This window comes from Tinamus guttatus, unplaced genomic scaffold (genome assembly GCF_059628265.1).
Source record: "Tinamus guttatus ecotype Peru unplaced genomic scaffold, ASM5962826v1 Tinamus_guttatus_pri_ptg000098l, whole genome shotgun sequence".
NCBI lineage: Eukaryota > Metazoa > Chordata > Aves > Tinamiformes > Tinamidae > Tinamus > Tinamus guttatus.
The window spans coordinates 1,022,941-1,043,354 of NW_028288632.1; the positions used below are offsets into that span (position 1 = coordinate 1,022,941).

The 20,414-nt window shown below is 48.8% G+C and overlaps 1 protein-coding gene across 3 annotated transcripts; it reads left to right on the top strand.

Annotated features, from left to right (window-relative positions):
• Window positions 1-407: 407 nt before the first annotated feature.
• PTPN6 (protein tyrosine phosphatase non-receptor type 6) lies at window positions 408-15,613 on the top strand. Of its 3 annotated transcripts, XM_088520743.1 has the most exons (16): window positions 408-518; window positions 5,256-5,518; window positions 5,798-5,920; window positions 6,236-6,430; window positions 9,798-10,020; window positions 10,736-10,852; window positions 11,011-11,124; window positions 11,524-11,620; window positions 12,061-12,140; window positions 12,234-12,383; window positions 12,505-12,636; window positions 12,925-13,079; window positions 13,415-13,482; window positions 13,818-13,969; window positions 14,676-14,773; window positions 14,868-15,613. In XM_088520743.1, exons 2-16 carry the CDS (start codon window positions 5,511-5,513, stop codon window positions 14,974-14,976), a joined length of 1,821 nt encoding a protein of 606 aa, XP_088376869.1. In that variant the 5' UTR covers window positions 408-518; window positions 5,256-5,510; the 3' UTR covers window positions 14,977-15,613. The 3 variants fall into 3 exon arrangements, with proteins under 3 accessions (XP_088376869.1, XP_010210660.1, XP_010210661.1); XM_010212358.2 differs by lacking the exon at window positions 5,256-5,518; XM_010212359.2 differs by lacking the exon at window positions 408-518 and having other exon boundaries at window positions 5,159-5,518.
• The last annotated feature ends 4,801 nt before the right edge of the window (window positions 15,614-20,414 follow it).

Below are 20,414 nucleotides of genomic sequence, written 5' to 3' on the forward strand. Positions count from 1 at the left end.
AAGAGCAGTCCGTCTCTTCCGTCTCCATCTACCTCTCCCAGACTGGGCTTGGCCTTCCCCCACCCTTCTAATTATTTATTAACTACAGCCCAGGAAGTGTTTTGCAAATGGGGAAAATTAAACCCTTTGCTTGAAGCCTGCTCTTTGCCTGACCTGGAGCTACGTTTTCCTCTGCCCACCCCAGCAGCAGGCCGAGGTGAGAGCTTTGCCTGCATGGATCAGGTGCAGGTGAGTCACAGGACTTGCAGCAGAACCTGGGCACGGGCAGCTGCTCCTTCCAGAGCTGGCTTGAGCATCCAGCCGTGTTCCTAGGGCAGGAGTCCACCCCTTGCTCTGTCAAGTTACTTGATCTCTCTTGCAAGTCCATTTCAGATATTATTGTGTTGATGCTTCCAGTATTTTTTTTTTATTTTTCAGTTGGACCCTCTGGTTAAGGACTGTGGTACTCCCTCCACCCTCTGCTGTTAGTTCCCTATCAGTGGGGATCTGTCAGTCAAGACCCTGATGCCATCCTGTGGGTGAGTGTTGTGTATGCTAGTGAAAAGTACAGAACAGGGTTGTTGGTGAGAAAAATAAAAATATTGGAAGTAGGAATCGGGGTTGGGGGGGGAGAACACCTTGTGCTAGGCGCTACGGGATAGCTGGAGGACTGCGTTCATAGTGTGCTAAGATTGTTGTTGATGTTCCATCTCCTCCTCGCTTTGGAAAAAGAGAAGTGTTTGTCATGACCAGTCCAATACAACTATTTTCTGCTTCTGCAGAAATATCTCAAAACATATTTTTCCTTGTACAGAGAGATCAGGTAGCAAGTTAAGCCTGATTATTTCTTGATACTGTCTTAGGGCCCTAACTGAGAAGACACGCACTCTTCACTGTCAATCCAAATGGGTGCTCTGTTGTTGGCACTGCAGTGACATGGCGTAAAGCAACGGTATTAGCAGCAGCATTAATCTACAGTTAGGCTCTGCGTGGGCAGTCACCATGGTTCAGCATTGGCCTGTGGCCTGCCAGGAAGAGTGTCCATCGGCCCATCCATGCAGAGCAGGTGACATCTTTGACACGGGCAAGAAAGTTGCAGTTGAGCTGCTGTGTGGAGCTGCAGCCTCCTGCCTCCACCTTACCTTGGTGCACGAAGCTGCAGGGTGGCAAATGCAGTGCTGATTTTTATTTAAAGAGTTCAAATAAGAACCACAGACCAATAAAATTGATGTCTATAATGAGCAAGAGATTGGATACTATAATAGGGAAAGGAATGAATATGACATTAAAGAAGGAGTTGGTATCTACCTTTATAAAGGAAATCCTGTTGTGAGGAGTTCTCTGAGGGACCTGGCATACTTGTGGATAAGGGACAGCTGGCAGCTTGTTTGGATTTGACAGGCTTCCCCCTCATCAAAGACTTGTTTTTAAAGAGAATTAAAGCCGTGCCATGAGAGAGAAGGAGTTTTTTTTCTTTGGTAAAGAATTCATGAAAAATAAGAAACAGAAGATGGATATACACATCCAGTTTTCACAGCAAAGAGTAATCAGCAGTAGTCAGATCACTAGAGCAAAAGCCAAGCTATGTGCTGTTCAGTATATTCCCAAATGACCTGGAAAAGAAGGGTGAGAAAATTAGCTGATTGTAGAGAGATATTTGGGATAATGGATTGGAATTCACCTGTGAATAACTGCAGAAAGAAATTATGGTAGAGAATGAACAAGCCATAGAACAGCAGATGGAATTCATAATAGATATATGTGAAGTAATGTTCACGGATAAAATAATTCAAACTTCACATATAAAACAGTAAACTCTGAAATTACCTTAACCTTTCTGAAGTAAAATTGTGATCTCATAATACAAGAGTGCATGAAAATTTTAACTTAATGCTAATGTGAACAAATGAGCAGAAATCAGAGTTTTGTCTTTGTATATGCCCACCTCTCACCAACATCTTGAATACGGCACGCAGTTCTGGGCCCTGGCTTTGTCCTTTTCTCCAGAATGATGTAGCAGAGATGGAAAAGACTCAGAGAAGGACAACAAAGAGAATTATAGGTGTAGAATAGCTCTGTACAGAGAACATCTAAACACGGTTGGAGTCTTTAGCCTGAAGAAGAGCTAAGGAAGGATAGAGAAGTTACAGGTCTACAAATTCATGAGTGGCTTGGAGGGGTTGAATGGGAGCCAGAGGAATCAGTCACAGACTCACAGAGTGGTTGAAGTTGGGACCTCTGGAGATCATCCAGTGCAACCCTCCTGCTCAAGCAGGGACACCGAGGACACGTGGCACAGGGTGGCATCCAGGCGGGTGTTGAAGATCTCCAGAGAAGGAGACTCCACAACCTCTCTGGGCAGCCTGTTCGAGGGCTCTGTCACCCTGACAGCAAAGAAGTTCTTCCTTATTTGGAGTCATTGCTTTTTCTTTCATTACGGGAAAAAAAATCAGTTAATAAAAATGGACAAGAAACAGGTTAGAAACAGGAGTTTCAGGTTTTCTGTAGTTCAGCAGTGGAAATCTTTGTCAAAGGATGCTAAATACCTTATGGGTTCAACGACCAACCACCAATTAAATGAGGACCTTGTCCAAATGTGTCCTGAGCATCTCCAAGAGATTGCCCAGCCTCCCTGAGCACCTATGCCATTGCCCAACTACTCTTGGGCACAGGTGAATGCGTGGAGTTTTTTCCTTTATCTGATCAGAATTTCCCTTCCAAATTATGCCTGTTGCCTCTTGTCCCTCCACTGTGTCCCCCTGAAAAGGAGCTGGCTTAGCTGTTGCTAACCTCTCCTCCCTTCCTGTTACTCTTTTAGGTAATGTCAGACTGCTAGGAAATTCCTCCTCAGCCTTCTCCAGGCTGAACAAAACCAGCTCCCTCAGTCTATCTTCGTGTGCCTGGCCACTGGACTTTCTCCACTTTGGCAGTGCCTTTTTATTTATTTTTTTTTCAGCAGTCCATACATGAGAATCTTTTAACTGGCTACTTCATTTTTCCTCTTTTCTAAAATGATGCCTGTGCTCCACAAAGGATTTATAAGATGAGGTACTGAAGGCCAAACTACACCGTAAGAATAGTCTCTTTGATGCTGAAATCTCTTGCCCCGTTACTTTTATTAAGAAGGTATTTTAGCAGCTCAATTACAGCCTGCTGTTGCATGCTACAGGCTTCAGGGCGAAGAACATCAAAGACACCAAGCTCTGTGATATTTGCCCAGTTTATCAACTGGAACTCTTCACTGGTAGTTTTTTATTATCTGTCTCGGTGTCTTTTGATCTGGGCCATCTGTGTACACCTAGTCCTTTCTTGACATGGAAGCAATTAGAGGTATAAAATCACTTTGTAAAATTATGTGATTTGGGATTTGTATCCACACAGATACTACCTTGTGGACTACACTGCTCCAAGGGGTTTGCTCATCTGGAGAATACTGAATTACATGAGTTTATTCTAATTTAGCCTTTCTATCCTGACTGGGGCTCTTTGGCACCTTGTTCTTTCCCCAGATCTCTGTATCCATGTAATGTTATCTTCCTTGGACAAATTTTAAACTTCATTCAGTTCTTAAGATGTAGGGATGCCTTGGTTTTATTTTTGTCCGCTATGGCTTCATATCAACCCACATAAGGCAGTATCTTTTTAATAGCAGATATTCCCTTTTAGGACTTCTGCCCAGAGCTTCTCCTGCTTTGGCCTGTTTATTTGCTGTCTTTAAATAAATATCGACATTGCTTTGTTTGATCTGCTTGATTCCTGTCATTTCTATTCAATGACTAAATGTCATTGCTTTCTTGTGCCAGCACTACCCTGGCTCTGATTTGTTTTAGGTGCAGCCCTTTTGTGTGTGTGTGTGTGCGCGCACGTGTAAAGATTCCCCAGGGCCACAAATTCTCTGTGCCTTTGAAGTTTCCTAAGCTTTAGGTCTGTATTGCAGGAACCCTACGATTTACCATGTCACAGAATCACCGAACGGTTGAGGTTGGAAGGGACTTCTAGAGATCATCCAGGCCAACCCCCCTGCTCCAGCAGGGACACCCAGAGCACGTGGCACAGGGTGGCATCCAAGTGGGTGCTGAAGATCTCCAGAGAAGGAGACTCCACAGCCTCTCTGGGCAGCCTGTTTGAGTGCTTTGTCACCCTCACAGTAAGGAAGTTCTTCCTCATTTGGAGATCATTTTTGAGTAACTTTTCCTCAGGAAGGGCTTCTTAAATTCCTTGTGCAATGCAAAGTCCCTGCTGATAATCTATGTGAAACTGGAAGCACTAAAAAACGAAGTTGGTGTAGGTGCCTACATTGTCTTTCTAGCAATAAAGCTTGGCTTCCTATTCTCTCCTGTACTTCCCTTTGCTGTTAGTTTCAATATCTCCCTTGGCCACAAGTTATGTTTTGGCCATTACTAGCAGTCAGTCAGCTGCTGTGCAGGATTTCCCAGTCTGGTGGCATGCTTATATTTGAAATCAGCGACTCTCTCCCTGCTCCTGCTGCCCCAGCGTGCCCGCTACCGCGCAGAGCAGCTGCAGTACAGTCCCAGGGAAGAGTCCAGCTCCTTTACCAGGCAGACTGCCCTCCCCATGAGTCTCTGACAATAACTGCAGTCCTTAAAACCAGTGCTAAGAGAAAAGACAGTCATGGTGTGTAAACTGTCAGTTTTCTTTCCTGCTATCTGCAGGCTACCTCAAAGTCAGCAGGTGCGTTCTAGCCTTGCACAGCCTCCCTCCATGGCTGCGTGGAGCACACAGGGTGTTTGCCTGCGCAGAGGGAGGCTGCGTGACTTGCTCAAAGGTGAGCTGGAGCATGGAGGTGTCAGCTCAGGAGCTGAGGGCAGCCCAAGAGAACTTAAGCTGTGTGGCTGCATGGGTGCTAGAAAACCAGAAGGTTTCACTGCGAATATAGGCTGGCATGTGCTGCGTGCCTTAGCCCGTGCAGGTGCACGGGTGGCCTCAGGCAGCTGTGGTCTACTTGGCACTGCTGTAAGGACTGGTTTTAGGATGGAGGACACTGATATTCCTTACGGGCCTTCAGGGAGGAAGGGATTGTAGAGCTGAACTTTGTGAGCATGGCTGGGACTCGAGAAAAACTTGACTGGTCAGCTCCGCTGTGAGAAAAGACAGATACCCCAAATGATAGGGGGATGGGGGAACACACAAAATGGGAAGCAGAAGTGTGTGCAAAGCAGCTTGGGGCTGGGGAGTCGATGGCTCGGAGCGCTTCCTGTTCCTGGAGCTGCGCCTGCCCAGCTGCGCACTAGGTTGCTCTTGTCTGTGCCCAACAGCAGTGCACAGAGGGCCAGGAGAACAAGGGACTTGACCAGAGTGAGGTCGATGGAGACAGGCTGAATGGACTAACAGTAGATGCCAGGAGAGATACATGGCCAGCTCCCAAGAGACGTGGAAACAGCTTGGCGTTGGGCGCTCCAGCACAGACCTGCGACTTCCCTTTTCTCGCCAGCACAAAGAGACCTTTCCTCTGTGTTTGCTGAGTTGCTTTGGTGGTAGCCAGTTGGCCCCCTTTCCTCTCTCTCTTCACAATGGTGAGGTAAGAGGGACTGAGTGGTGTGTGGGTAGGGAGAGGGACCAGGGATGTTGGACGGAACAGAGGGGATCATCCCGACAGCTGTATCTCGGTGGAAACCTTTCATGGGCTGGGGCACGTATCATAAATGCCTGTTCATAGTTTTATTTCTGCTAGCAGTTCCCGCTATGGGCATGGGATCCCTCTAGAGATGCTGGCCCTCCCTCTCTATATAAGTCTCCACAATAATGCCTGTCGTTTTTCACTTTTTTCACTTGATTCTGTTTTTATCTCCTCTGCTAGGTGGTTTCACCGTGACCTAAGTGGGCTGGAAGCTGAAGCCTTGCTGAAGGGACGGGGTGTCCATGGAAGCTTTCTAGCCAGACCCAGTCGGAAGAATCAGGGGGACTTTTCTCTTTCGGTTCGGTGGGTAATTTGGACTCCAACTTCTGTCTTTTGAGGGCTATGTTTTCAAAATGTTTGAATCCTCCTGTACCCTGGCCTTTCCTTCACCCTATTTTTATTCCTCTTGAGTTATTTCCAAGCTGTAAAAAGTCTGGATTTCCTAGCATCTTCCAGACCTTCCCTAAAGTAGTCCCAAGAGCTTCCCTTTCCAGTCATCTCCTTTCACTGAGCTGGTTTGCCCTGGTTCCATGGCAGGAGATAATGCAGGGAATGCAAGCTTTCAGTCTCTTTTCCAGTCTCCTCACTATACTGCTTTCTTTGTGCATCATCTCACAGGGTTGGTGACCAGGTAACCCACATCCGTATCCAGAATACCGGAGACTTCTATGACCTGTATGGAGGGGAGAAGTTTGCCACCTTGTCGGAGCTGGTGGAGTACTATACACAGCAACAGGGCTCATTGCAGGACAAAGATGGAACTATCATTGACCTGCGGTACCCGCTCAACTGCTCTGACCCCACTGCAGAGAGGTATGGAGAAATCAAAGCAGTCAGTGTGCCTGCGCTGAGACCTCTGTGCTTCATGGCCTGTGACCATGCCATCATCTCAGGGGCCAACCCTGCGGAAACAGTGTCTTCTGCCTCCCACACCTTGCTATGTTTTCACAGGTGCAGCATCCCCAGGAATAGTTGGATATACCCTTCCCACCACAGGAGACCAAATAGGGCCCTACGCGTTTTTGTCTTCTTGTTGTCTTTGCTATTTATATCCTGCTTCTAAGAGCAAAGGTTGCGGCGTTAGTTCTGTGCCTGTAGTGGTCCCAAGAGTGAAAAGATGTAAGAGAGCCCTCAGCCCCACATCGCCACAGTTGTTCCAGGCCTGGGTGACTCATGTAGCTGAGAGGAGGGCCACGTTTCCCTGCTATTCCTGGCTTGCTCAGTCTTCCTGTCCCCACTTTGCATACGTCTCTGACACCAACTTCCTAAATCAAATCAGGTGGTTTTGCCCTTGTGTTGTACTTTCAGGGTCTTTGATGCAGCATGAGGAGCAACTGTGCTCAGTTGTATTGTGCTCTGGGACAACGGGAATGGTTGCATGCGGAGCAGCCGGGTCAACCCCGTGCGCCTGGAGGCAGGGACCAAGAGGCCATGGGAGAAGCACCTGGGCACCATGCAGGGCAGCGAGGGTGCAATGTCTGCAGCGCCATAGCCATCCTTTCCAGTCAAGGCCGTTGGGTTGTGGCCCTGCAGTTTCCTCCCTTCCTCCCTGCGGTTGGAAACTTCTCCCCCTCCCTCCAGCTCTTACGAAAGCTCCTCTCACTCTCTCCCCAAGAGATTTTCCATCACGTGGTTTTGAAGAGCTGGGCTCCACTGGGGGAGGGGGAGGGGACAGGACCCATTAACTCCTTCCTATCTGCAAAAGGGGGAGCCCAGAGACCTCTTCTTTGAGCAGGAGGGGAAATCCACCATTTCCCAGGAGGCATCCTGTGCATTGACAGTAGTGGCTGGGGCCTCTTTGGGAAGCAGATCAGGTGAGCGGAAATTAATAATTACCCTGCAGCACAAGTCGCCAGCTATTTCTTGCAGTGTATGGGGCAAGGATCAAATGAAACTAAAGCAGGGCACTACTAGCCAAGACACAACAGCTCTCTGCCGCATCTTGTTCTTGAAATGACTCCTGAGATGATGTATGGAGAAATGCGTCGCTTCGGCCAGATGCGGGAGTTGTGTGTGTTCAGAGAAGGCATGAAGCCCCAGCTGCTGCCATGACTGCTTCCTGAGCTAGGTTTTAATTCTGGGGAATGGAGAGCAAAGTAACTGTAACCACATGAAGTTTACAACAGGCATCAGCAATACCATCCCAGGACCCATCATTAGCTTCTCTGTGAGCAGCAAGCTCCTTCCTGTGGCTCTGCTCTGCTGATTTCCCTACTAAGCATCAAGGCAGCCTTGAGTGCAGAGGGTACAGTGCTGTTTGGACCATGTCTGGCCCTTATCGCAGTACCTGAAGTGAGCACAAGCAGGGAGAGGTGTTTCAAGACAGTCTGATGAAACAGCTACCTGCTTTTGAAATACTGTTTATCAGTGGGAGACACCCCAAGTGGCTGTGACTCCAGCTGCCCAGGGACCTTTGTGGAAGCAGCACAGAGCCACAGTAAGCTCAGCCTCTGGCTGGTGTGACAGCTTCACTGCAGTGGCCTCCGAGTGCAGTGCCTGATTCATGGCTCCAGGTGGAGACAGCGAGGTCTCAGGAGGGCTTCCTTGAGGTAAACCCGACCTTTCCTGGAAGAGAAGAGCCCAAATCTGCTCCCTGCCATTGAGCTTGGAAGGAGTGAAGGGAATGAGACTGAAGCACCAGGGCTGTGGTGACACCTGAGCAGGGATGCGTCCAGACCTAGTAAAATCTCCACTGGCAAATGGGTACCAGGGGGAGTGGGATGATTCAGAGCAACCCCAGTGCCTAGAACATTTCATGGCTCCCAACTTACGGCAGTTTGTCTCTGCTGCTTCTCCAACTGGTGGCTCAGAAGCACTCCTAGTCCTCTCTGATATGTTCCAAAGAGGCTCTGGAGCTTGCAATAGGCGTGAGGAAGTGAAGGATCTTTACAGAGATACACATTTGGATTTGGGGTGCCAAGAGCCCTAGGGTAGGAGGAGAGGACAGGATTGTCCCATCTCTCAGCCTGCCTATGTTGACCCTCCCTTCCACACGCATCCTGCAGTGGGGCAGAACCCACCAGGCAGGCATGAGCATCCCAGAGATGCTTGTAGGTGAGAAAGGGTTTGGCGGTAGCTGTGCCATTTGCACCAAGCTTGTGTCCCTCTGCTCACTGGGGCCAGTCATGGAGGATTCTTGGTCATATGGGGACACTCCCTGCTTTGTGGTGAGAGCGCAACTGGAGCTGCTTACTGGGTCCGTGCAGTGTGCACGTGGATCAGCAACAGTAAAAAATACCAGGAGCACAACATGGGCTCCAGGTAGCTAGTGGTCTCCACCCTCAAGGCCAGCCGATTGCCACAGTGTGATATGTTTTCAGTAATCCATCAAATCAAAGGAATTGCCCTTTGATTAAAAAGGATATTGGTTAAGGGTGAGGGGTGACTGGATTTCAGAGAGAGGGATCATTGCTAGACGCCTAAGAAAAGTATATTTTCCTAGGATCTTGCTTTGATGCATATGAGCTCAACACAGCAATTTCGGTGCTGCTAAATCAGATGGGAGAGTTTCTGACTCACTGGGCATTTATTTTTGTTTCCTTAGTGTCTGAGTTTTGAAAGCACCCTGCAACAGTACGGCTGGAGTCTGCCCATCCTGGGAGATACTAAATGCCACAGGCAGCCCTCCCCCAGTTGAATCTCAAGGCAGGAAGCGTTGCTTACCTGTGGGTTTGTGTATCACACAACCAAATACCACTTGGCCACAAAGTCACATCGCTGGCTCATTGGTAACTTGTTACCCACCTAGACACCCAGGTCCTTCTCTGCAGACCTGCTTTCCCCTTAGCCTGTACTGGTGCATGGAGTTTGTGAATCCTTCACAGGTGCAGGAGCCTGCACTTGTGTCTGTTGAATTTCATGAGGTTCCTCTCTGCCCACCTCTCCACCCTGTCACAGACACTCTGAATGACAGCACAGCCCTTTGGTGTGTCAGTCTGTTCCAGCTTCATCTCATCCCCTGCCTTTTCTTTTTCCTGCTGTCACAGTCCGCTTCTTTCTCTCCTGCCTTTCCGAAGATCCTGCTCTTCACTTGCTTTTCTTTTCTTTCTCTCTCTGTTGGTCTCTCTATCACTCTCTCTTTTTCCTTCTCTTCCTCAAATGTTGCTGCCTCTCCTCAGCTCAAGGGCATCCACCTATTTGCATCTCCACCTCTCTTCTGACCTCCTCTTGTTTTTTGTAGGTGGTATCATGGACATCTGTCTGGCTCTGCAGCTGAATCGCTGCTCCAGGCCAAGGCCACCCCTTGGACCTTCTTGGTGCGGGAGAGTCTCAGCAAACCTGGGGATTTTGTCCTGTCTGTTCTGACTGACCAGCCTAAACCTGGGTCGGATGCTGCACCAGCTGGGGCAACCAGTGGCTCTGGGCCTCGGCTCAAAGTCACCCACATCAAGATCATGTGTGAGGTGAGAGTGGTAGAAGACCAAAAGGAAAGTGAGTGGAAGAGGCCTCTGCCTACCTCTGCTGACCATGTCCCCAAAAGTGTGGGCATGGTCAGCTTGATTACTGCCAAGAGTGTCTGTCCAATTGAAGTAGGGTCGTCGCCCTGCGGGTTCCTTAAGTCCTTGCATAGGATACGGTGACCTTGGGCAATGCTGGGTGCTTAAACACAGGAGGAAACAAGGATAGGTGTGTCTGAGAACTCCAGCACAAGGAATCTGTGAAGGAGAGAGAAGGATTCGTAGTCTAGTGATGAGCTTGTGAAAGAGATGAAGAAGTTAAAAACTTTCGAAGGAAGAGAGACACATGCAAGATCTCCAGACCTAGTCTGGAAGATGTTACCAACCCATCTGTCATCAGTTATCCTATCTCTTTCCTGTGGAATAATGCAGAGAGTGGATGAGAATTTCAGGGACATAAAGCAATTGAGTTTAAATGAGAGCTGAGGGCAAAAAGTTGTCTCTGGGTTTCTGTGCACTGAGGAAAAGAGGAATCAGTTCACCATTTTATGAACTTAATGTTCTCAGGGCAATCAACTGTTTGACCTCCTTGACAGAGAAAATGCTCTTCCAGATGGCAGAGAGGTGCTGGGGCTTTGCACTCCAGTTTACTTTTCCCTAAGCAAGGTCAGATTTGACTGTAGGAATGTTAGGGGATGTAATACATTATTGCTCTATTTAGAATGGCCGCTACACAGTTGGAGGTGCTGAAGTGTTTGACAGTTTGGCGGAACTGGTGGAGCACTTCAAGAAGACTGGGATCGAGGAAGTTTCTGGCTCCTTTGTGTACCTGAAGCAGGTAAATCTTGTTTCCTCATCTCAGAGATCCTTCAAAAGGATCCCCTTGCTGTTTGTTTCTGTTTTCTGTCCCTCTCCTCCTTTCCTGCAGAGCACACAGAGGAGAATTGGTTTTTCAGCAGCATCCCTCACTCATGACAACCCATTGTCTTTTCCCAGCCCTACTACGCTACTAGGGTGAATGCTGCTGACATTGAGAACAGAGTGCAGGAGCTGAACAAGAAGAGTCTGGCTGAGGAATCGTCCAAAGCTGGATTCTGGGAGGAATTTGATGTAAGCAACTGTGGCAGAGAGTGGTCATGTGGCTTTTTGGGAAGTTCCTGCTCACCATTTCTTCTCCATCTGTAATTTGTTCCTGGATGCAAACTGCTCAGGCGGTCTTGTCAATTCTCGTCAATCTATCTCTGAAAGAAAATGTTTGGATCCTGTTCCTGTAGGGTGCTAGCATAACCTTTAAGTGAACCCACTGGGGTAGAAATGTGGGTGGGCGAGACAGTCACCAGGGGTCAGGCCATGAACCTTGCACTTTTCTAATCCAGATTTACTCTTCAATTCTCTTCTCCCCTAGAAGTAAGTCCATGTATCCTCAGAGTTGCCACTGTTCCTCTAGGTCCCCATCTCCCATGTAACAAATTGTGGCCTCGTCATAATTATTCTCTGTTCTGCTCCCAGAGCTTGCAAAAACAGGAAGCCAAGCACCTGTACGACCGTCATGAGGGTCAGAGACCTGAGAACAAGAGCAAGAACCGGTACAAGAATATCTTGCCCTGTGAGTCTTGTTTCTCCACTGTTAAAAATAAAAAGAAAAACAAACAAAAAACCTCAAGGCAACTAGAGATAGAGATGCAATGAAGAACTGCATAAGTTACCTCTGATCCTACCTCAGCCTGCCCTATGCTGCGGAGTGGGGACAGGACACAAAGTGTGCAGCATTGGGGATTTAGGAGCTGATTAGGGAAGTCACAGCCTTTCCAGGCCCTCAAGGGAGGGAGGGAAGAATGCATCAGATTTATTTGCTCATACTATGCATAGAGGGAGAGAGAGATGCCTGAGATTGGACTGACCCCCAGAGGAGGAGAGATGAAAATATATGGCAGGATGCATACACTGCGTAACATGAATGAGGTGGTATAGGGCAGAGAAGGAGCTCCACAGAGCTGAGCACAGAATATCTCATTGTTCTGATGCTATTTTTCACTGCAACTCCAGTTGATCACTCCAGAGTCATCCTCCAAGGAAGAGATCCAAATATCCCTGGATCTGACTATATCAATGCCAACTATGTCAAGGTGAGACTCTGGAAAGATGGCTGAATATCTGAATTACAGGAAGGGGGTTGCCTGCTCCATGCAGCCCTCCTGATCTTCTCCATCCACCCACAGAACAACCTTATCAGCCCTGATGAGTGCACTAAGACCTACATTGCCAGCCAGGGTTGCCTGGATGCCACAGTTAATGACTTCTGGCAGATGGTGTGGCAGGAAAATACACGCATTATTGTGATGACCACACGGGAAGTAGAAAAAGGACGGGTGAGTAGCAGGAGTCTTCAGCCTGCCCTCTTATATCCTTCAACCTCTTTCTTCCTCTCCTCTTTCTCTCTTTCCCCCCTTCTGTCCATCCTTACTCTGCCTCTCTCCTTTGTCCACACAGAACAAATGTGTGCCCTACTGGCCAGAGGTGGGCAACACAAAGGAGTATGGTCCCTACCTTGTGCAGAATGCTGGGGAGCATGATGCGTTGGAGTACAAACTGCGGCAGCTCTGTGTGTGGCCAAAAAATGACGTGAGTTTCCCAAGTCAGGGCTTGTCACGGTACCTACGGGCCTAATGGTGGCTGTATGTGTAAGGCTGGGCATTGCTGAGTGCTGTCGTGCTCCTGCTGCCGTATCACTCCTGTGGTCACTGTTCACCTGGTTTGGGTTGGTCAGTTGGCAGAAGGGCCAAGGAGTGAACAGGATCCAGAGACCCTCTTTGGCTTCAGATCCACCTCTCCTAGGACAGAGGTGAGGCCTGGCCTGGCCAGGGCGGAACTGCCTGCAGCTTTGCCAGTGAGATGTTCTGCTATTGTCAGGGTGAGTCTATGCGTCAGATCTGGCACTACCAGTACCTGAGTTGGCCTGACCATGGCGTCCCCAGTGAGCCGGGAGGAGTGCTGAGCTTCCTTGATCAAATCAACCAGAAGCAGGAGAGCATCCCCTGTGCCGGGCCCATTCTGGTACACTGCAGGTGGGTACAAAGGCTGGGATTGAAGCCTTCTCCATCCCTCCTATCTGGGGGGGCAGGGAAGGTCTCTGTCGTGTTGCATGAGTCTTTCCCCAGGACTTGTGAGTGAAGAATGCACCAGCCCTGGTACTTCCTTTTGCCTCCTTGACAACCCCCAAATGAATGATGCCTGTTGCTTCCCTGACTCTTGTGTGGCATTGCTAAATTACTGTTATAAGTGCTGCCTCCTTCCCAGAAGCAGCTGCATTTTGCTTCAGGGCCCTGATTCATGCCTAGCTGCATGAGTGTAGATACCATAGTGTAGGCAACTCTGACCACGGCTTGTCCTTTCCTTGCAGTGCTGGGATTGGCCGCACTGGGACTATCATCGTCATCGATATGATAGTGGAAACAATCTCCACCAAGGGTAAGAGGACTCTGCAGTGGCCTAAAATGTTCTGACCTACCCAGGAGGGTTGTGCTCTTAAGTCCCACATCGAATATCAGTGGGAGAGATCCTGCCCTGCTGGATATATGAGCTACATCCAGCTCTCATCCACTGTAGCCTTAGCCTTGTCTGAGGTTGGGTTCTTCAGCCAGCGCCAGATTTGAAAGTTGCTGAGCAGGAAGGAGGGATGAGAGAACTCCTATAAAGAGCATGAAGGGTGGCAGAAAGCTCCCAGCTGCGCTCCTCTGTGCTTGCTTTTGATAGAGAGTGGGACAATGGAAGATGTCTGTAAGCATTTGTGGTGCCCTTGCTAGGACTGGACTGTGACATTGATATCCAGAAGACCATCCAGATGGTGAGGGCCCAGCGCTCCGGGATGGTGCAGACAGAGGCCCAATACAAGTTCATCTACATGGCCATTTGCCAGTTCATAGAAACCACCAAGAAAAAGCTGGAAGTCATCCAGGTGAGAAAACAGACTCTACATTTCCACCCTGTGCATCTTTGCTCTGCATGGTACTGGCCATGAGCCCAGGTGCTCTATTTCCTAAGCCTCAAGCGATCATTGGGACCTGCAGAGACTGTAGTGGCACACTGAGATATGAATCCCATTCCCATCATTTAAAGTTCAGTGGGAAATGTTGGTAGCTCCAACCCCTTCTGAGCCAAGAAACAGAGCAATAGGTTTTAATGCAGTTATTTCAACCATGTTCTGTGTAACTTCTCCACTAACTACTGGTTAGTTAGAAGCAGAATCGAAGACAGGCATAGACTTTGCCCTCTCCTTCCCTGTTTGTCTTTCCCACCCTGGTTTTGTAGCTGCTTCCCAAACCCTTGTGGAAAGTGTAGGAAATCTTATCTCCTCATGACCATTAAGTGGCATGTTTTAGCTCTCGCTGTAGCCTCTGGCAGCATCCGCCAGCTGCTGTTTAATATTCTTTAGCTGACACAAAGCACTATCAGGTGTGCCAGTGCCTCCAGAAATGAGTAGCCCCACCATCCAGGTGGCACTAGCTTCCCTCTGTGACAGCAGTGGGTGGAGTGCACCAAGAGGCTTCAGCAGCCCACCCACATCCAGAATGATGCACTGGTAAGAGCTGTAGCTCTTCCATGATATCTTTCCTGCTCCTCCTAGACCTCACTCTCCTCAGCTTGACTTTTCTCTCCTGCAGTCTCAGAAAGGGAAGCCAAACGAGTCTGAGTATGGCAACATCGCCTACCCGCCTGCTGTGAGGAACACACACGCCAAGGCCATGCGAAAATCCTCTAAGTAAGAACTGCCCGCAAGCAGACTTTCTGTTGTGGTCTGCCTGTGGGCTCAGCAAGCATCTTCTTCCTCTTCACTTTCTTACTTGGTCTTACAGGCAGAAAGAGGAGTCAACGGTTTATGAGAACTTGGGGAAGAAGGAAGAGAAGGTGAAGAAACAGCGCTCCTCAGAGAAGAAGCTGAAAGGCTCACTAAAAAAAAAATAGGCATAAGTTGCAGGTAGCCCCTTTCAGAGGTTTGAACCTGGGATACAGGACTAGAGCTCATGACCAGGCTGGTCTCTTATATCCCTTTCTTGTGGACTGGAACTAGACCTTTTCTGGTTCTGCGACGCAATAGTTCAGTGCTATGAACCATGCTGCTTTCCAGCTCAGCTGACTGCCCTCTCTGTCCCCTGCTTGGACAGGCCAGCTAAGTCTCTCCCTACCCCCTTCAGCACTCATTAACAGGAAAAAAAAAAGTCACCTCCCGTCTTTCCCTTTCTCTGTGAGCAGTGGCGACCAGACTCCCCTCTGCTGCATCTGCACCCGCCCTGCTGCAACAGCACCTCTGCTGTTCTGTTAGGAAGAGCTTCCCAGGAGCTACATCTCTACACATTGCTGTGCATTGGAGTTTAGCCTGGTAGTGTTCTGGTTCCTTAAAGGCTCATCTTGCAGAGAAGTCTGGCATTTTGGCTCCTTCCAGCTTGTCAGTGATTCAACAGAAAAACCTTCTTCCTTAACCCCAACCCTCCTCACCACATTCCCTTGCCTGTCCACTCTCTGGATTGTGTAAATATATCAGAATTTGATATGATAACTATGTTTTCTCCTTTGTCTGTAAATAAACATGTTTTTGTTTGAATACTGAGTCCCCAAAGTTTTCTCCATAGTTTATATATATACACACACACACATAGGTGGCTACTCTTGCCTTCACGTACAGCCCTGCAGAGGCCTACAACAATCGCTTTTCGCTTAACTTTCTTGTCTTCCTGCAACCTTCAGTCGCTTTAACAGAGGTCCAATGACTACTTTTTGTGAGACTTTGTGTGCTGCTATTTAGCAAGTAAGTCCAAGTACAGAAAGTTACTTGTGTCAAGCTCAGGAGCAGGTTTTTTTACCTAACTGACAGTATTTGGAAAAGTTTTTTTTTTTCCTCTCTCAAGTCCATGGTCATTTTGTCTTCGGTCTTGGTGGTGTTTTTTTCCTGACTTGGACAGTAAATCATGACTAAGGGCTGCTTCAGCAAACAAGAGTAATTAACTGTGGTGCCTGATTGTTTCTTCCTATGCAGCACTGGTAGAACTACAATTTCATATTTATGGAGAAAATAGACAAGGGCCTGGCTGCACTCTGCCATCACTGCAATGTGGCATTCCTACAGAATCACAGAATGGTTGAGGTTGGAAGGGACCTCTAGAGATCATCTAGTCCAACCCCCTTGCTCAAGCAGAGACACCTAGAGCAGGCGGCACAGGGTCGCAGCTGGGTGGGTTTGTAGCATCTCCAGAGAAGGAGGCTCCACAGCCTCTCTGGGCAGCCTGTTCCAGTTCTTTGTCACCCTGACAGCAAAGAAGTCCTTCCTCATATGGAGATGGAACTTACTGTGTTTTAATTTGTACCCATTACCCCTTGTCCTGTCACGGACCAGCACTGAGAAGAGTTTGGCCCCATCCTCTTTACATTCTTCCGTCAGGTATATGTACATATTGATAAGATCCTCTCTCAGTCGTCTCTAGCCTAAACAGCCCTAGCTCGCTTAGTCTTTCCTCATCTGATAGATGCTCCAGTCCCTTAATCATCTTTGTGGCTCTACGCTGGACCCTCCCTAGAAGCTCCACATCCCTCTTATTGTTGAGATCCCAGAACTGCACCCAATACTCTGGGTGCGGCCTCACCAGAGCTGAGTAGATGGGGAAGACCACCTCCCCTAGACCTACTGGCAGCAGTCGTCCTGAGGCAGGCCAGGATCCCATTGGCCTTCTTGGCCACAGGGGCACATTGCTGACTCATGGGTAACTTGTTGTCAACCAGGACCCCCAAATCCCTCTCTGTGGAGCTGCTTTCCAGCAGGTCAACCCCTAATGTGTAGTGGTGCCTGGGGTTATTCCTGCCCAGGTGCAGGAGCTTGCCCTTGTCCTTGCTGAACCTCATGAGGTTTCTCTCTGCCCAACTCTCCAACCTGTCCATATCCCTCTGAAAGTCATCCCAGTCCTCTGGAGTGTTGGCCACTCTACCTGGTTTGGTATCATCTGCAAATGTGCCGAGGGTGCACTTTTCCCCTCTTCCAAGCCATAGAAGAGCAAGTTGAACAGCACTGGGCCCCATACTGACCCCTGGGGGACACTACTACTACTGTGATTTTGTGAATGCCAGAAAGCACCACTGAGCACCACAACCCATCCTTACTGGTGTTAGAATTGAACTCGGCCTGATTTTTAAAGCTTTGTTAATCAAAACTAGGCCCCAGCCTGTGACCTGTATCTAGGAATCATTTGGGACAAGGGTAAAACAGTTTGAATATTCTCACAGGCACAGACCTGAACCTTCCATAGCATTTGGCTTGGATCACACAAAATACGCTGGAGAATCTTTATTATACAAGTATAGAAAGTGCTTAAGTTGTGGGTATTTGATACTGAAAGAAAAAGATGAATCAAGTGGTGGGGTTAGGACCTGGTTAGAGCTGGTGGCTGGAAGAGTTCCATCTTGGGGGGAAAAAAAAGACTGAGCTAAAATTGGCAGTGATCTAGGACCCAGACCAGGATAGCTCAGGAATTTGGGACACATGAGTGCATCTGGTCTGAGGCATATGTTGGCCCTGTCTGGGAAGATAACAGGATTCCAGGGAGTGAATAATCAGTAACTATCAGTTGTCTGACACAGGAGCTGAGCATTTTCAAAGTCTAGCTGTAATCTTCCCCTGTTTTACTGTGAGGTCTCAGGTTCTCTCCCCTCAGAGCTAAACAAATCCAGATCGGAGGGAAGAAGCAGAAAGGAAGAATGAGGCATACCGTGAAATCTGATATAATAGAATCCTTAAGGTTGGAAGGGACCTCTAGAAATCAGGTAGTCCAACTCCCCTGCACACGCACGTGGCACAGGGTGGCATCCAAGCAGGTCTTGAAGATCTCCAGAGAAGGAGACTCCACAACCTCTCTGGGCAGCCTGTTCCAGTGCTCTGTCACCCTCATTGTTAAAAATTTTTTTCTTTAAGTTCCTGTGGAACTTTTGGTGTTTCAGTTTGTGGCCATTACCTCTAGTTCTGTTGGTGGCCACCACTGAAAAGAGACCAGCAACATCCTCTGCACTCCCTCCCTTCAGGTACTTATATACACTGATGAGCTCCCCTCTCAGCCTTCTCTTCTCCAGGCTGAACAGGCCCAGCTCCTTCAGCCTCTCCTCGTAGGGCAGATGTTCCAGGTCCCTGATCATCCCTGTAGCCCTGCGCTGGACTCTCTCCAGTAGCTCCACATCCCTCTCGTACTGTGGAGCCCAGAACCGAACACAATACTCCAGATGCGGCCTCAGCAGGGCTGAGGGGCAGGATCACCTCCCTCGACCTGCTGGAGACGCTCTTCTTAATGCACCCCAGGATCCCATTGGCCTTTTGGCCACAAGAGCACACTGCTGCCTCATGGTCAACTTGTCGTCCACCATGATGCATAAGTCCTACTCTGCAGAGCTGCTCTCCAGAAGGTCAGTTCCCAGCCTGTACTGGTGTCTGGGGTTATTCCTCCCCAGGTGCAGGACCTTGCACTTGGCCTTGTTGAATATCATGAGGTTTTTCACTGCCCATTGTCCAGTCTGTCCAGGTCCCTCTGGATGGCAGTGCAGCCCTCTGGGGTATCAGCTACTCCTCCCAGTTTTGTATCATCAGCAAATTTGCTGAGGGAGCACTCTGTGTCCTCATCTAGGTCATAGATGAATAAATTGAACAGGACTGGACCAAAGACTGACCCCTGGGGGACACTGCTAGCTACAGGCCTCCAACTAGACTCTGCACTGTTGATCACCGCCTTCTGAGCTCTGCCATCCAGCCAATTCCTAATCCACCTCACTGTCCACTCATCTGGAGCTTGCCCAGGAGGATGCTGTGAGGGACAGTGTCAAAAGCCTTGCTGAAATCCAGATAGATGACAGATGAATGATATCCACCACTCTCCCCTCATGTACCTGGCTGGTCATGCCATCATAGAAGGCTATTAGGTTAGTCAAGCATGATTTCCCCTTGGCGAATCCATGCTGACCACTCCTGAGCACCTTCTTGTCTCCCTCATGCCTAGAGAAAACAGCCAGGATGAGCTGTTCCATCACTTTTCCAGGAATGGAGGTGAGACACACTGGCTTGTAGTTGACTGGGTCCTCCTTGCCATTTTTGAAGACCAGTGTAACATTGGCTTTCTTCCAGTCTTCCAGCACCTCCCCCATTCTCCAGGACCTTTTGAAGATGATGGACAGCAGCTTAGCAACAACATCCGCCAGCTCCTGCAGCACTCTTGGATGTGTCCCATCAGGGCCCATGGATTTGTGGATGTCAAGTTTCCCTAGGTGCTCTCTGACCCCATCTTTCTCTACCCAGGGGAGGTCTTCCAGCCTCTGGGATTCCAGAGGACTGCCCTTGGTAAACAGTGAATCAAAGAAGGAATTCAGTACCTCAGCTTTTTCCGTGACTTTTGTAACCAGGATACCCATGCTGTTCACCAGCAGATCCATGTTTTCCCTAATCTTCCTTTTGGCATTAACATATTTGAAAAAGCTCTTCATGTTGTCTTTAACACCATCTGCCAGATTTGATTCCAAATGTGCCTTAGCTTTCCTTGTCACATCCCTGCATTCCCTGACATTCCTATATTCCCCCCAAGGAGCCGGTCCTTTTTTCCACTTTCTGTATAGTGCCTTTTTCTGTTTGAGTTTTGCCAGCAGCTCCTTGCTCATCCACACAGGCCTCCTGCCCCCTCTGCCTGACTTCTTACTCAAAGGAATGCAGTGCTCCTGATCATGGAGGAAGTGCTGCTTGAATAGTAACCAGCTCTCTTGGGCCCCTCTTCCTTCTACGGCCCTAGCCCATGGGATTCTTCCAGGTAAGTCTTTGAAAAGACCAAAGCTGGCCCTCCTGAAGCCCATGGTTGGAAGATTACTCACAGCCCTCCTCTAAGTGTATCGATGCAGCTTGTAGAAAGAGTGGAAGTGCGATGTATTTTCCTGGGAGCTGGTTATGTGAAACAACTACCACTCTATAACCCAGCTGGAAGCAGAGAAAAAAAATGCATCTTTTTCACCCTGTGTCCTCTCAGCACGTAAGCCCACACTCAGGCACTTTGAATAAGGGAAGTTACTCTCTCAACCAGGGAGTCAGAGGATGATGAGCAAAGATGCATTTGAGCAGCTCAGGCTAAGCTGCCTGCTTTGATTTGGTGCCAAATGCATGAACAGAGACTGGGCAAGATCTGCCCACGTGCAGAGGAGTGAGCAAGCAGTGTGGATCCTGGAGTGGCACGAGCCACGCAGCATATGCAAGAGCTTCCCTCAAGCCACCGCTGAGACACACGTACATCACTCATGCCCTCACCAAAGGATCGACCCTACTGTTAGGGCAAGACCCTCGCGCTTTTTGTGTTCTCCAGGCAAGGGCAGCTATAGGAAACAGGTGACAGATGCCG

What these genes read in the sequence shown, in the direction of transcription:
- PTPN6 (XM_010212358.2), top strand. An exon ending in CCTTTGTGTACCTGAAGCAG is followed by an intron (nt 10,853 to 11,010) that starts GTAAATCTTGTT and finishes GTCTTTTCCCAG; the next exon opens with CCCTACTACGCTACTAGGGT. An exon ending in GGAAACAATCTCCACCAAGG is followed by an intron (nt 13,483 to 13,817) that starts GTAAGAGGACTC and finishes TGCCCTTGCTAG; the next exon opens with GACTGGACTGTGACATTGAT.